Source organism: Gobius niger, assembly GCF_951799975.1.
Source record: "Gobius niger genome assembly, chromosome: 22".
NCBI classification, from domain to species: Eukaryota; Metazoa; Chordata; class Actinopteri; order Gobiiformes; family Gobiidae; genus Gobius; species Gobius niger.
Window position 1 is genome coordinate 10,729,792 of NC_136873.1, and position 15,712 is coordinate 10,745,503.

General features: G+C 35.5%; 1 protein-coding gene across 1 annotated transcript; it reads right to left on the minus strand.

Annotated features, from left to right (window-relative positions):
- Positions 1-566: 566 nt before the first annotated feature.
- Positions 567-14,036, minus strand: pofut1 (protein O-fucosyltransferase 1; the record flags this gene model as incomplete). Its single annotated transcript, XM_079581325.1, has 7 exons — positions 567-852; positions 3,398-3,640; positions 5,700-5,892; positions 7,607-7,719; positions 9,922-10,104; positions 10,182-10,303; positions 13,898-14,036. 7 exons carry the CDS (start codon positions 14,034-14,036, stop codon positions 664-666), a joined length of 1,182 nt encoding a protein of 393 aa, XP_079437451.1. The 3' UTR covers positions 567-663.
- Positions 14,037-15,712: the final 1,676 nt, after the last annotated feature.

Below are 15,712 nucleotides of genomic sequence, written 5' to 3' on the forward strand. Positions count from 1 at the left end.
TTGTCATTTTTTCGTCTATTTTTCGTCATTTTTTGGTCAATTTTTTATCTTTTTTTTTTACTTTTTTGTCATTTTTTAGTCAATTTTTTGTAATTTTTTTTCCAAATTTTTATCACATTTTTGTCATTTTTTCTTAAATTTTTTTGTCATTTTTTCGTCATTTTTTGTCATTTTTGCCACTTTTTCATAAATTTTTCGTCACTTTTTTGTCACATTTCCATCATTGTTTTGTTGCTATTTTCACAGCTTTTTCCCAGAAGCTTTTGCACTGGGGTAAAGCCAAACTGGAGAAAATGTGCTCGGTTCAGGCGGGAGTTAAGGGGTTAAAGAGACAGAGGCCTATTTCAAGACATTCACGGCAGCCATTTTGAGAGAGACATTTTATACAAGGCAGTTATTCTAATTTACTGCATTTACAGACCAACAGAAGGTTTGTCATCATTGTAGTGTGAGATAGACTGGTGCTATGGGACTGGAAAAAGCAGAACACCCCCTCTTTAGATTACAGCGTCATTTAAAAAAAAGACAAAATGTGATGGAGAAAATTAAAAACCTAAAAATCTCAACATGGACGACTGGTGAAAAATCAGTGCCTCGTGCCTTGATGGTTTTCAGCGTCCTCGAGAAACAGGAAATGTCATGACGGCGTTTTGTTTCCGCGGCTCAGAGCTCGTCGTTGGCCTTTCCCGGCTTGTCCATCCCGAAGAAGGACGAGGGCAGCCCCTGGACGTCCCGCTGCCGCTTCACGAACGCCGTGAAGGACGAGACGCAGTTCCCGATGAAGTGGTCGGCGCGGCCCAGGACGTACAGGTCCAGCTGAGCCGAGTCGGGCTGGAGAGTCACCACCTTCACCTGGGGGGCGGGGCAGAGCGGAAGATTAGTGTCTCGATGTTTCCCGGGACTTTCTTGTAAACAATGAAGCCATATTTATGTCTTCTCGATGTCTCTGCTCAGACCCTTTCCTCACCTTTCCCTTGAAGGTCTTCTCTGTGTTTTTGTCTTTTTTTTTCTGGATTTTTTTTTTTTTTTTCTGTTTTTTTATTATTTTTTGCTGGATTTTTGTCTTTTTTTGCTGGATTTTTGTCATTTTTTTGCTGGATTTTTGTTCTTTTTTTGTTGGATTTTTGTCCTTTTTTTGCTGGATTTTTGTCTTTTTTTTTGCTGGATTTTTGTCTTTTTTTTGCTGGATTTTTGTCTTTTTTTTTGTTGGATTTTTGTCCTTTTTTTGCTGGATTTCTGTCACTTTTTTGCTGGATTTTTGTCACTTTTTTTGCTGGATTTTTGTCTTTTTTTTTGCTGGATTTTTGTCTTTTTTTTGCTGGATTTTTGTCTTTTTTTTTGCTGGATTTTTGCCTTTTTTTTGATGGATTTTTGTCACTTTTTTGCTGGATTTTTGTCTTTTTTTGCTGGATTTTTGTCACTTTTTTTGCTGGATTTTTGTTTGTTTTTTTGCTGGATTTTTGTCTTTTTCTGTTGGATTTTTGTCTTTTTTTGTTGACTTTTTGTCACTTTTTTTGCTGGATTTTTGTCACTTTTTTGCTGGATTTTTGTCATTTTTTTGCTGGATTTTTGTCTTTTTTGCTGGATTTTTGTCACTTTTTTGCTGGATTTTTGTCACTTTTTTGCTGGATTTTTGTCTTTTTTTGCTGGATTTTTGTCACTTTTTTGCTGGATTTTTGTCTTTTTTTGCTGGATTTTTGTCTTTTTTTGTTGGATTTTTGTCTTTTTTTTGTTGGATTTTTGTTATTTTTTTGCTGAATTTTTGTCATTTTTTTGCTGGATTTTTGTCATTTTTTTGCTGGATTTTTGTCTTTTTTCTGCTGGATTTTTGTCTTTTTTTTGCTGGATTTTTGTCACTTTTTTTGCTGGATTTTTGTCACTTTTTTTGCTGGATTTTTGTCTTTTTTTGCTGGATTTTTGTCACTTTTTTGCTGGTTTTTTGTCTTTTTTTTGCTGGATTTTTGTCTTTTTTTTGCTGGATTTTTGTCTTTTTTTGCTGGATTTTTGTCACTTTTTTGCAGGATTTTTGTCACTTTTTTGCTGGATTTTTGTCACTTTTTTGCTGGATTTTTGTCACTTTTTTGCTGGATTTTTGTCACTTTTTTGCTGGATTTTTGTCTTTTTTTGCTGGATTTTTGTCACTTTTTTTCTGGATTTTTGTCACTTTTTTTTCTGGATTTTTGTCACTTTTTTGCTGGATTTTTGTCACTTTTTTTCTGGATTTTTGTCACTTTTTTTTCTGGATTTTTGTCACTTTTTTGCTGGATTTTTGTCACTTTTTTGCTGGATTTTTGTCTTTTTTCTGCTGGATTTTTGTCTTTTTTTGCTGGATTTTTGTCTTTTTTCTGCTGGATTTTTGTCACTTTTTTTGCTGGATTTTTGGGGTTTTTTTCTGGATTTTTGTCTTTTTTTTTGCTGGATTTTTGTCACTTTTTTGCTGGATTTTTGTCACTTTTTTGCTGGATTTTTGTCTTTTTTTGCTGGATTTGTGTCTTTTTTTGCTGGATTTTTGTCTTTTTTTTTGCTGGATTTGTGTCACTTTTTTCTGCTGGATTTTTGTCTTTTTTCTGCTGGATTTTTGTCTTTTTTCTGCTGGATTTTTGTCTTTTTTCTGCTGGATTTTGTCACTTTTTTGCTGGATTTGTGTCTTTTTTTTGCTGGATTTTTGTCTTTTTTTTGCTGGATTTTTGTCTTTTTTCTGCTGGATTTTTGTCTTTTTTCTGCTGGATTTTTGTCACTTTTTTGCTGGATTTTTGTCACTTTTTTGCTGGATTTTGGGTTTTTTTTCTGGATTTTTGTCTTTTTTTTTTGCTGGATTTTTGTCACTTTTTTGCTGGATTTTTGTCACTTTTTGCTGGATTTTTGTTTTGTTTTTTCTGGATTTTTGTCACTTTTTGCTGTATTACTCTTTCCTCACCTTCCCCTTGAAGATCTTCTCCATGTCTCTGACTCTCACCTTCCCCTTGAAGATCTTCTCCATGTCTCTGACTCTCACCTTCCCCTTGAAGATCTTCTCCATGTCTCTGACTCTCACCTTCCCTTGAAGATCTTCTCCATGTCTCTGACTCTCACCTTCCCCTTGAAGATCTTCTCCATGTCTCTGACTCCTCAGCTTCCCCTTGAAGGTCTTCTCCATGTCTCTGACTCCTCACCTTCCCCTTGAAGATCTTCTCCATGTCTCTGACTCTTTCCTCCCCTTCCCCTTGAAGATCTTCTCCATGTCTCTGACTCCTCACCTTCCCCTTGAAGATCTTCTCCATGTCTCTGACTCTTCCTCACCTTCCCCTTGAAGATCTTCTCCATGTCTCTGACTCTCACCTTCCCCTTGAAGATCTTCTCCATGTCTCTGACTCTCACCTTCCCCTTGAAGATCTTCTCCATGTCTCTGACTCCTCACCTTCCCCTTGAAGATCTTCTCCATGTCTCTGCTGTGCGACTCCGAGTCGGTGGCGATGTAGACGGATCGCGCCCCCGTCTTCTTCACCCACAGCGTGAGCGCCCGGCGGATCTCGGGCAGCGACGGCAGACACATGTCCGGCGTGATGGGCGGGGCCTTGTGCCGGTCGTAGCCCACGCACTGAGGGGACGCCATGAAGTGCGGGCCGGTGTCGCCGCCGTCCAGCAGCTTACAGGCGCTTTGCTGCGAGACAGAGAGACGGAGAAGGTTCTCAGTCAGGGCTGGTCCTCCTGAAGGGCTGAGCGGCTAATCAGAGTCTCAATATGTCCCGGGACTTTGAAGGTCTTAGCTTTCAGATGACGTTAAAGTAACCGTGTTCTGATCCCGATCTCTTCTTTCTTTAACCTCTTAACTCTCGCCTGAACATGTTTTCTCCTGTTCTTTAAGTCTAAAAGCTTCTTCAAAACAGCGATAAAAAATGAGAAGAAAATGAGGATGAAAACGCAACAAAAAAGCGCTAAAAAGGGACCAAAAAAAGCGACAAAAATGACAAAAACTCAGCAAAAAAGTGACAAAAATCCAGCAAAAAAAACGACAAAAATCTAACAAAAAAAATGACAAAAATCTAACAAAAAAAGTCAAAAATCCAGGAAAAAAAAAAATAAAATCCAGGAAAAAAAAAAATAAAATCCAGGAAAAAAAAAAAAAAAATCCAGGAAAAAAAAGACAAAAATCCAGCAAAAAAAATGACAAAAATCCAGCAGAAAAAAAAGACAAAAATCCAGTAAAAAAAAGACAAAAATCCAGTAAAAAAAAGACAAAAATTCAGGGAAAAAAGACAAAAATCCAGTAAAAAAAAGACAAAAGTCCAGAAAAAAAAGACAAAAATCCAGTAAAAAAAGACAAAAATCCAGTAAAAAAAAGTGACAAAAATCCAGCAAAAAAGTGACAAAAATCCAGCAAAAAAGTGACAAAAATCCAGCAAAAAAAAGAAAAAAATCCAGCAAAAAAGTGACAAAAATCCAGCAAAAAAATGACAAAAATCCAACAAAAAAATGACAAAAATCCAACAAAAAAAAGCTAAAAAAAAAGCTCTAAAAGCTTCTTCAAAACAGCAATAAAAAATGAGAAGAAAATGAGGATGTAAACGCAACAAAAAAGCGCTAAAAAGTGACCAAAAAAAGCGACAAAAAGTGACAAAAATCCAGCAAAAAAGTGACAAAAATCCAGCAAAAAAATGACAAAAATCCAGCAAAAAAAAATAACAAAAATCCAGCAAAAAAATGACAAAAATCTAGTAGAAAAATAACAAAAATCTAGTAAAAAAAATGACAAAAATCTAGTAGAAAAATGACAAAAATCCAGCAAAAAAATGACAAAAATCCAGCAGAAAAAATGACAAAAATCTAGTAGAAAAATGACAAAAATCCAGCAAAAAAATGACAAAAATACAGCAAAAAAATGACAAAAATCCCCCCAAAAAATGACAAAAATCTAGTAGAAAAATGAAAAAAATCCAGCAAAAAAAGACAAAAATCTAACAAAAAAATTGACAAAAATCTAGTAGAAAAATGACAAAAATCTAGTAGAAAAATGACAAAAATCCAGCAAAAAAATGACAAAAATACAGCAAAAAAATGACAAAAATCCCCCCAAAAAATGACAAAAATCTAGTAGAAAAATGAAAAAAATCCAGCAAAAAAAGACAAAAATCTAACAAAAAAATTGACAAAAAACCAGTAGAAAAAAGACAAAAAATCAACAAAGAAAAGACAAAAATCCAGCAAAAAAATGACAAAAATCTAGTAGAAAAATGACAAAAATCTAACAAAAAAATTACAAAAATCTAACAAAAAAATGACAAAAATCTAACAAAAAAATGACAAAAATCTAACAAAAAAATGACAAAAATCTAACAAAAAAAAAGACAAAAATCCAGCAAAAAAAAGACAAAAATCCATCAAAAAAATGACAAAAATCCAGCAAAAAAATGACGAAAATCTAATAGAAAAATGCCAAAAAATCCAGCAGAAAAAGTGACAAAAGAACAGTAAAAAAAAAAGTAATGAAAGTGACATAAACACATAAGTGAAATAAAAAGAGACGCCAATGGCCTAGAGCAGAGAATGCGTGTGGTTTTGGCGGGTGGTCAGAGGTTCAGTCTTTTGACACAAGTTGCTGAAGTTATTAATGATTGGTGTTTAATGGAACATATTGTGCTGAAAGTGTAACATGTGTTTGTCATCCAGTGCATGTTAACCATCACATATGGGCCTCATGCATGTAAACGCGCCGCACTCACCCAGTCGACGCCGATCCGCAGGTGCACGCCCACGTAAGGCCGGCTCAGGTGGGTCCGGATGGTCCGCTCTCCCTCCTCCTCCATCTTCTCCGACCAGACCACGAACCTCTGCAGCCGCACGTGCTCCTGCAGCACCGGGAACTGAGCCGGGGCCCCGGGGAGGGCCAGCACCGGGTGTTCAGACGCCGGGAACCTGCAGCAGACACTGGTTACACACAGACCTCACTTCAGCAGGTTAAAGAACTGAAACTGGGACTGAGATCTACAGATGTTTCCCTCAACTCCAAAAGACTGAATGAAAAGAGACTAAAACATGTGAAGTTCAGCGGTGAAGGCGAGACGTTTAGAGACATTCACCTCTGAACCCCCACCCGAACAAAGCACATTGTTACGCAAATCTAAAAGAGCGACAAAAGTGACAAAACATGACAAAAAAGCAGCAAAAAAAGAGACAAAAAAGCAGCAAAAAAGAGACAAAAAAGCGACAAAAAAGTGACAAAAAAGCAGCAAAAAAGTGACAAAAAGGCAGCAAAAAAGTGACAAAAAAGCAGCAAAAACATGACAAAAAAGTGACAAAAAAGCAGCAAAAAAAGAGACAAAAACATGACAAAAAAGTGACAAAAAAGCAGCAAAAAAGTGACAAAAAAGCAGCAAAAAAGTGACAAAAAAGAAACAAAAAAGCAGCAAAAACATGACAAAAAAGCAGCAAAAAAGAAACAAAAAAGTGACAAAAAAAGAGACAAAAAAGTGACAAAAAAGCAGCAAAAACATGACCAAAAAAGCAGCAAAAAAGTGACAAAAAAATGACTAAAAAATGACAAAAAAGTGACAAAAAAGCAGCAAAAACATGACAAAAAAGTGAAAAAAAAAGACAAAAAAGTGACAAAAAAGTGACAAAAACATGACAAAAAAGCAGCAAAAAATTGACAAAAAAGCAGCAAAAAAGTGACAAAAAAGCAGCAAAAAATTGACAAAAAAGCAGCAAAAAAGTGACAAAAAAGCAGCAAAAAAGTGACAAAAAGGCAGCAAAAAAGTGACATAAAAGCAGCAAAAACATGACAAAAAAGTGACAAAAAAGCAGCAAAAACATGACAAAAAAGTGACAAAAAAGTGAAAAAAAAAGACAAAAAAGTGACAAAAAAGTGACAAAAACATGACAAAAAAGTGACAAAAAAGTAAAAAAAAAAAGACAAAAAAGTGACAAAAAAGTGACAAAAACATGACAAAAAAGCAGCAAAAAATTGACAAAAAAGCAGCAAAAAAGTGACAAAAAAGCAGCAAAAAAGTGACAAAAAGGCAGCAAAAAAGTGACATAAAAGCAGCAAAAACATGACAAAAAAGTGACAAAAAAGCAGCAAAAACATGACAAAAAAGTGACAAAAAAGCAGCAAAAAAAGAGACAAAAACATGACAAAAAAGTGACAAAAAAGCAGCAAAAAAGTGACAAAAAAGCAGCAAAAAAGTGACAAAAAAGAAGCAAAAAAGAGACAAAAAAAAGTGACAAAAAAAGTGACAAAAAAGTGACAAAAAAGCAGCAAAAACATGACCAAAAAAGCAGCAAAAAAGTGACAAAAAAGTGACAAAAAAATGACTAAAAAATGACAAAAAAGTGACAAAAAAGCAGCAAAAACATGACAAAAAAGTGGAAAAAAAAGTGACAAAAACATGACAAAAAAGTGGAAAAAAAAATGACAAAAAAGTGACAAAAAAGCCTCAAATACAAAACAAAAATGCCCCAGAAACGCAGCTGAACTGGAGAAACTCGGGTTTACGGCGGGAGGTAAGAAGTTCAACTGTAAACTGACATAAATATGAGAATAACATATATTTTCAGAGACATAATGTAAATAACAGAGGCAGCAGCTCAGGCCTTTTGCAGAACAGTTTCCTGTAGTTTGTCGTCTTACTTCTTGGTCCAGTGCGGCTGGTGGAACGAGCTGAAGGAGATTCCTCCAAACAAAACCGACTCGTCAAAGTTCACGCCCACGTGATCCCAGAACGGACCGAACGGGTTCCCGTCCTGAAAACACGTCACAATCACACAATGAAGTCTTACTCATTTAGATTTACCTTCATTTAAAGCAGCACTAAGGAACTCCTGCCCCTACAGGCCACAAGCGCCACTGCAGGTGTCGGAGCATGTTGTGTTTTTTACTCATCACTTCATGAGGATTAAAGCTCTGGTCACAGGTTTCTAAACTCTGGACAACATGAGCAGCAGCAGCTTTTTCTTCAGTCATTATAAACATTTCGATCACATGTTTCCAAAGATCTCGTACATTATAAGGAAAACGTGCACTTTAAGTATTTAAGAGCTAAACGAAGTCGAGACTTAACCTCGTACCACCCAAAACCAAATGCAGTCTCTGCTCGTTGCCATTATAGTCACTTCTGGTTTCCCTTATGTGTTTTAGTCACTTTTTTGCTGGATTTTTGCCTTTTTTTTGCAGGATTTTTGTCATTTTTTTGCTGTTTTTTTGTCTTTTTTTTGCTGGATTTTTGTCCTTTTTTTGCTGGATTTTTGTCATTTTTTTTTGCTGGATTTTTGTCATTTTTTTTTGCTGGATTTTTGTCATTTTTTTGCTGGATTTTTGTCACTTTTTTGCTGGATTTTTGTCATTTTTTGCTGGATTTTTGTCATTTTTTGCTGGATTTTTGTCACTTTTTTTTGCTGGATTTTTGTCACTTTTTTGCTGGATTTTTATCGTTTTTTTGCTGGATTTTTGTCATTTTTTTGCTGGATTTTTATCGTTTTTTTGCTGGATTTTTGCCTTTTTTTTGCAGGATTTTTGTCATTTTTTTGCTGTTTTTTTGTCTTTTTTTTGCTGGATTTTTGTCCTTTTTTTGCTGGATTTTTGTCATTTTTTTTTGCTGGATTTTTGTCATTTTTTTTTGCTGGATTTTTGTCATTTTTTTGCTGGATTTTTGTCACTTTTTTGCTGGATTTTTGTCATTTTTTGCTGGATTTTTGTCATTTTTTGCTGGATTTTTGTCACTTTTTTTTGCTGGATTTTTGTCACTTTTTTGCTGGATTTTTATCGTTTTTTTTGCTGGATTTTTGTCATTTTTTTGCTGGATTTTTATCGTTTTTTTGCTGGATTTTTGCCTTTTTTTTGCAGGATTTTTGTCATTTTTTTGCTGTTTTTTTGTCTTTTTTTTGCTGGATTTTTGTCCTTTTTTTGCTGGATTTTTGTCATTTTTTTTTTGCTGGATTTTTGTCATTTTTTTTTGCTGGATTTTTGTCATTTTTTTGCTGGATTTTTGTCATTTTTTGCTGGATTTTTGTCATTTTTTGCTGGATTTTTGTCATTTTTTTTTGCTGGATTTTTGTCACTTTTTTGCTGGATTTTTGTCATTTTTTGCTGGATTTTTGTCATTTTTTTTTGCTGGATTTTTGTCATTTTTTTTTGCTGGATTTTTGTCACTTTTTTGCTGGATTTTTGTCATTTTTTGCTGGATTTTTGTCATTTTTTGCTGGATTTTTGTCACTTTTTTTTGCTGGATTTTTGTCACTTTTTTGCTGGATTTTTATCGTTTTTTTGCTGGATTTTTGTCATTTTTTTGCTGGATTTTTGTCACTTTTTTGCTGGATTTTTATCGTTTTTTTGCTGGATTTTAGTCATTTTTTTGCTGGATTTTTATCGTTTTTTTGCTGGATTTTTGTCGTTTTTTTCTGGATTTATTTATTTATTTATTTTAATTTTGTTCATTTTTTCTGGATTTTTTTTTTTTATTTATGTCTTTTTTTTGTCTTTTTTTTGGCTGGATTTTTTTGGGGGGATTTTTTGGATTTTTTTCTGGATTTTTTTGTTTTTGTTTATTTTTTTCATTTTTGTCTTTTTTGCTGGATTTTTTGTTTTGTTTTTTATTTTTATTTTGGGGGATTTTTGTCACTTTTTCGCTGGATTTTTGTCTTTTTGGCGCTTTTTTGTTTTTATTTCCTTCTCGTTTTTTATCGCTGTTTTGAAGAAGCTTTTCAATTTGGAGAACTTGAAGAACAGGAGAAAACATGTTCAGGTGGGAGTTAAGAGGTTAAACTTACCTAACCTCATTTACAGCTGTGACACATAAGACAAGACTTCAACAATCACAGTGATGTTATGAGTCTCTAATTGCTTTCTTTGGTATAAGAAACAGGTTGTATATTAGTTTTCTAAGTATTCCTGTATATATAATGTAAACAGCTGGTCCTGGTCTCAGAGCCTCCAGGACCTTCACGTACCTTCATGGGGCAGCTCTTCTTGTCCGCGCTCCTCTGGGCCGCGCTCTCGTAGCAGTAGGCCCTCCGTGAGCCCGCGGGCCAGTGCTTCGGCGCCAGCTTCTGCATGAACTCCTCCAGACTGACCACGCGGTGAAACTCGGACAGCGCCTCGAGGCGGAAGAAGTCGCTGTACGGGACGTGGACCTGGAAGAGGAGCGCGGCCGGTGAACCGCGGTCTCAGAGGGGGGGAACGGCGGGAACGGCGGGGCACAAACACTCACGTTAGTGTAGGGCGGGGTGTGGTGGCGGTACACGATCCACGGCGGGACGGCCAGCGTGCGGTTCAGCATCTTGGCGAACGCCAGCGAGCCCAGGAAGTGGTCGGCCTGGTTCCCGAAGCGACCTGAGCGAAGAGGAACACAAACACAACTGTCACTGGGAGGAGCCGGATGAGCCCTGTTGTTCAGGAGCCAAATGGGAGGAGCTAGAAGTGGGAGGAGCTATAGCAGCAACTCCCAGTTTTTGTTCCACAGCCAAAGGGACCAAGGGCCGAACCCTCCAAAAAAGCATCACTTTCTACATCATATACTGGAGAAATGTCCAGCGTAAATTAGATTAATGACCCTTAACTCCCGCCTGAACCGAGCACGTTTTCTCCAGTTTGGCTTTACCCCAATCCAAAAGCTTCTGGAAGAAAGGTGAGAAAATAGAGACAGAACTGAGACGAAAACAATGATGGAAATGTGACAAAAAGTGATGAAAAATTGATTAAAAAATGACAAAAAATGACAAAAAAATGACAAAAATGTGACAAAAAAATGACAAAAATGTGACAAAAAAATGACGAAAAAAATATTAAAAAATGACTAAAAAAAGGACAAAAATTTGATACAAAAATGACGACAAAATGTGACAAAAATGGAAAAAAAAAAAGACAAAAAATGACCAACAAAATGACAAAAAAGTTACAAAAATGAGTTGAATACCCAACAAAACGTGAGGAAAAAGAGGCGGGAGTTAAGATGTTAAAATCGCTTCAATAAAGGTTTTTTGGTTTGAACGGATCTAAGATCAGATAAAAACACCGAGGCCACTGGAACAAACAAATTCACTTTTACTGTAGAAAATATTTATTTACACTTTTCACTGAATTAAGAAAAAACTTGTGCTTGTTCCATCGGCAAGAATAGGTTTGATCTGCTTTAAGGCCGGAACAAATCCACTCAATCTTTAGGTTTAATCTCTTAATTCAAGTAGATTTAAGTCATTTCTTAGTTTTCTTAGAGTTTTCTTTTAGGATTATGGCCTAAAAGCTGCTCTGCTGAGACATTTTAACCTCTTACCACCCGCCCAAACCAAATGCATTCTGTCCTCTTTTGGCTGTGTAGCACCTCATTTGAAAGCTAAGACCCACAAAACGGATCGTGTTGTGTCAACTTTTGTATGTTTTTTCTTTCTTTCTTTCTTTTTTTCCATTTTTGTCCCTTTTTTGTTGAGTTTTTTGTGACATTTTTGTTGAATTTGTGTCACTTTTTTGTTGAATTTGTGTCACTTTTTTGTTGAATTTTTGTCACTTTATTGTTGAATTTTTGTCACTTTTTTGTTGAATTTTTGTCACTTTTTTGTTGAATTTTTGTCACTTTTTTGTTGAATTTTTGTCACTTTTTTGTTGAATTTTTGTCACTTTTTTGTTGAATTTTTGTCACTTTTTTGTTGAATTTTTGTCACTTTTTTGTTGCATTTTTGTCACTTTTTTGTTGCATTTTTGTCACTTTTTTGTTGAATTTTTCTCACATTTTTGTTGAGTTTTTTGTCACATTTTTGTCGCGTTTACATCCTTGTTTTCGTCTCATTTTTTGTGGCTGTTTTGGTGCTTTTTTTCCCAAGAAGCTTTTTGATTTGGGTAAAGCCAAACTGGAGAAAATGGGAGTTAGAGGTTAAGGAATTGACAGTTATTTTCACATTTCTAGAGCACTTTAACAGACATTTGAGCTCTGATTTGGGTCATAATATTTCTCAAAATCATCTCGAGGGCCAGAGTTTAGTCGTTTCACTTCATCCACTGGTGAATCAAACCTAATATATGTTTGTGACGTCATCTGCAGACGGTTCTTTCACTGATGCGTCACATTCATTTTCCTCTTTCTGAAGGAGCTTTTTCCAGGCTCACTGCAGTTACGCTTCTCCACCACAGGATGGCGCCTTTAAGCAAACCAACACAGTGTGAAACAGTTAAACCCCTTAACTCCCACCTGAACCGAGCACATGTTCTCCAGTTTGGCTTTACCCCAATCCAAAGGCTTCTGGGAAAAAGGTGAGAAAATAGCGACAAAACTGAGACGAAAACAATGATGAAGATGTGACAAAAAAGTGAGAAAAGAATGACAAAAAAATACAAAAATGTGACAAAAAATAGGACAAAAAAATGACAAAAAATTGTTAAAAAATTGTTAAAAAATTGACGAAAACATGACAAAAAAATGACAAAAAATTGATTTAAAAAATGACAAAAAAAATGACAAAAAGTGACAAAAAAATGACAAAAAATTGATAAAAAATTGACGAAAAAATTACAAAAATGTGGCAAAATGTGACCAAAAAAGGACAAAAAAATGACAAAAATTTGACTAAAAAATGACTAAAAAACATTACAAAAATGAGTTGAATACCCAACAAAAAAACAATGGAAAATAACTGCTGACGTGAGGAAAAAGCTCCTCTCGGTTCAGGCGGGAGTTAAGAGGTTAAATCATCTACAGCGCACACGCTATAACATTTGGAAAACATTTAAACTTCCAGACTGTCACTTTAAGGACTAGTCGTTCTGTAACTGAGAAAGCAAAGGGGATTTACTGTCCTGTAACCACGTGGGGGTCACTGACAAACTGAGACAAAACAGAGACGAAAACAATGATGGAAATGTGACAAAAAAGTGAGAAAACATTGATGAAAAAGCGGCAAAAATGTCACAAAATGTCACAAGAAATTGACAAAAATGTGGGGGAAAAATGAAAAAAATGTGATAAAAATTTGACAAAAAAATGACAAAAATGTGACAAAAAATGACAGAAATTTGACAAAAAAATGACAAAAAAATGACAAAAATTTGACGAAAAAATGACAAAAAAATGACAGAAATTTGACAAAAAAATGACAAAAAAATGACAAAAAAATGACAAAAAAAAGACAAAAAAAATGACAAAAAAATGACAAAAATTTGACGAAAAAATGACAAAAAAATGACGGAAAAATGACGAAAAAATGACGAAAATATGACAAAAATTTGACGAAAAAATGACGAAAAAATGACAAAAAAATGACAAAAAATGACAAAAAAATGACGAAAAAATTACAAAAAAAGACAAAAAAATGACATAAATATGACAAAAATTTGACGAAAAAATGACAAAAAAATGACGGAAAAATGACGAAAAAATGACGAAAAAATGACAAAAATATGACAAAAATTTGACGAAAAAATGACGAAAAAATTACAAAAAATGACGAAAAAATGACAAAAATGTGATACATTTTTTTACAAAAATGTGATAAAAAATTGAAAAAAAAATTACAAAAACTGATGAAAAAATTACAAAAATGTCACAAGAAATTGACTAAAAAATGACAAAAATATGACAATAATTTGATAAAAATTTGACCAAAAAATTACCACAAAAAAAAATCACAAAAAAGTTACAAAAATGAGTTGAATACCCAACAAAAAAACAATGGAAAAAAAATGTCCTGTAACCACGTGACATAATGAAGCTGAACTCTGACCTGATGCAGAGACACTGATCACGTGACACTCTACTCTACAGTTACACTTTATTATTATTATTATTCCTACAGGCTTAAAACTTCATTAACACACGTTTATTCTTCGCTCGTGTCGCTTTAATCCTTCACTTCTAATGACGTCACCCCTGGCCCCTGCCCTGACCCCCGTCCTGAGTGATGTTTCCCCCAGAATCTCAGAAGTGTGACGTGTTTTTACCCATGCACGGGCAGTACAGCACGTATCCGCTCGGGTCCCATCGCGGCTCCTCCGGGAACGCGCGGCTCACGCGGAAAACGCTCCATAAAAGCGCGATTCTGACGCAGAGCCGAGGAACATCTGCCGCAGCGGTCGCCATTGTGGGTCAGCTCGTGTCCCAGCGTGCACCGCGCCGGCAGCCACACGCGGGGTTCGCCCCCTGCTGGTTAGGAGTGTGTTTGCGTATGAGTGCGTGATGGAGGGTTTTACCTGTTTAACCTGTTAACTCCCGCCTGAACCGAGAGGATCTTTTTCCTCCGTCACGGATTTGTTTTCATCATTTTTATTGTTGGTTCAACTCATTTTAGTAACTTTTTAGTCACATTTTTGTCATTTTTTTTTTTATCAATTTTTTAGTCATTTTTTGCTCAATTTTTCTTCCATTTTTAGTCATTTTTTTGTCATTTTTTGCTCAATTTTTCTTCCATTTTTAGTCATTTTTTTGTCATTTTTTGCTCAATTTTTCTTCCATTTTTAGTCATTTTTTTGTCATTTTTTATCAATTTTTCTTCCATTTTTAGTCATTTTTTCCTCCATTTTTTTGTCATTTTTTTGGCAATTTTTTTTGTCATTTTTTGTCATTTTTTTGTCATTTTTTTCTTCAATTTTTTGTCATTTTTTCTTCATTTTTTGTCCATTTTTAGTCTTTTTTTTTTCATTTTTTTTTCATTTTTTTTTCATTTTTTTTTCATTTTTTCCTCAATTTTTTGTCATTTTTTTCTTCAATGTTTTGTCATTTTTTGTCAATTTTTGGTCATTTTTTGGTCATTTTTTGGTCATTTTTTGGTCATTTTTTCCTCCATTTTTAGTCATTTTTTTTAATCCTTTTTTTGTCAATTTTTTTGTCATTTTTTGTCAATTTTTTATCAAATTTGTGTCATTTTTTCTTAAATTTTTTGTAATTTTTTTGTCATTTTTTACACAAGGCAGTTATTCTAATTTACTGCATTTACAGACCAACAGAAGGTTTGTCATCATTGTAGTGAGATATAGACTGGTGCTGTGGGACTGAGAGAACCATAACACCCCCTCTTTAAAGCAACACATCGACGCAGTATTATCTTTACTGCGCGGACGCCGAACTACTCCCGGTATTATTACGCCTCACAATATAGTTCCCCTTTTATCCAGAGCAGAGGGCGACTCGTCAGGAGCAGAGGGCGACTCGTCAGGAGCAGAGGGCGACTCGTCAGGAGCAGAGGGCGACTCGTCAGGAGCAGAGGGCGACTCGTCAGGAGCAGAGGGCGCCCCTGTATCTCCTCAGAGCCTCGGTCTGACGGAGCTGCAGCCCCGCCCTGCTCCTTATCGCAGCGCGGCAGGAGGCAGCGTGACCCCGCCCCCCTCACACGGGACGTCCCAGCCGAGCCACAGCCTGTAATGTTTGTCAGGCCAGAGCGAACACTTCACAGGCCAAACACTGACCATTACATTTGTTTCGTGCCTGTTTAATGGTTTGCTTTTCTCTGCTGTGACAGATTTGTTTATTATTTACTGTTTGTGACTCTGATATCGTAAAACCCGTTCCCGTTTTAACCTCTTCACTCCCACCTGAGCGGATCCCATTTTCCCCAGTTTGGCTTTACCCAAATCACAAAGCTTCTTGGGGAAAAAGCACCAAAACAGCCACAAAAAAATGAGAAGAAAACAAGGATGTAAACACGACAAAAAAGTGACAAAAACTCAACAAAAAGTGACACAAAACTCATTATTATTATTGATTGACATAGGGATTTTCGCATGTAAAGCAGAATAATGCAATTTAATAGGGATTTAACC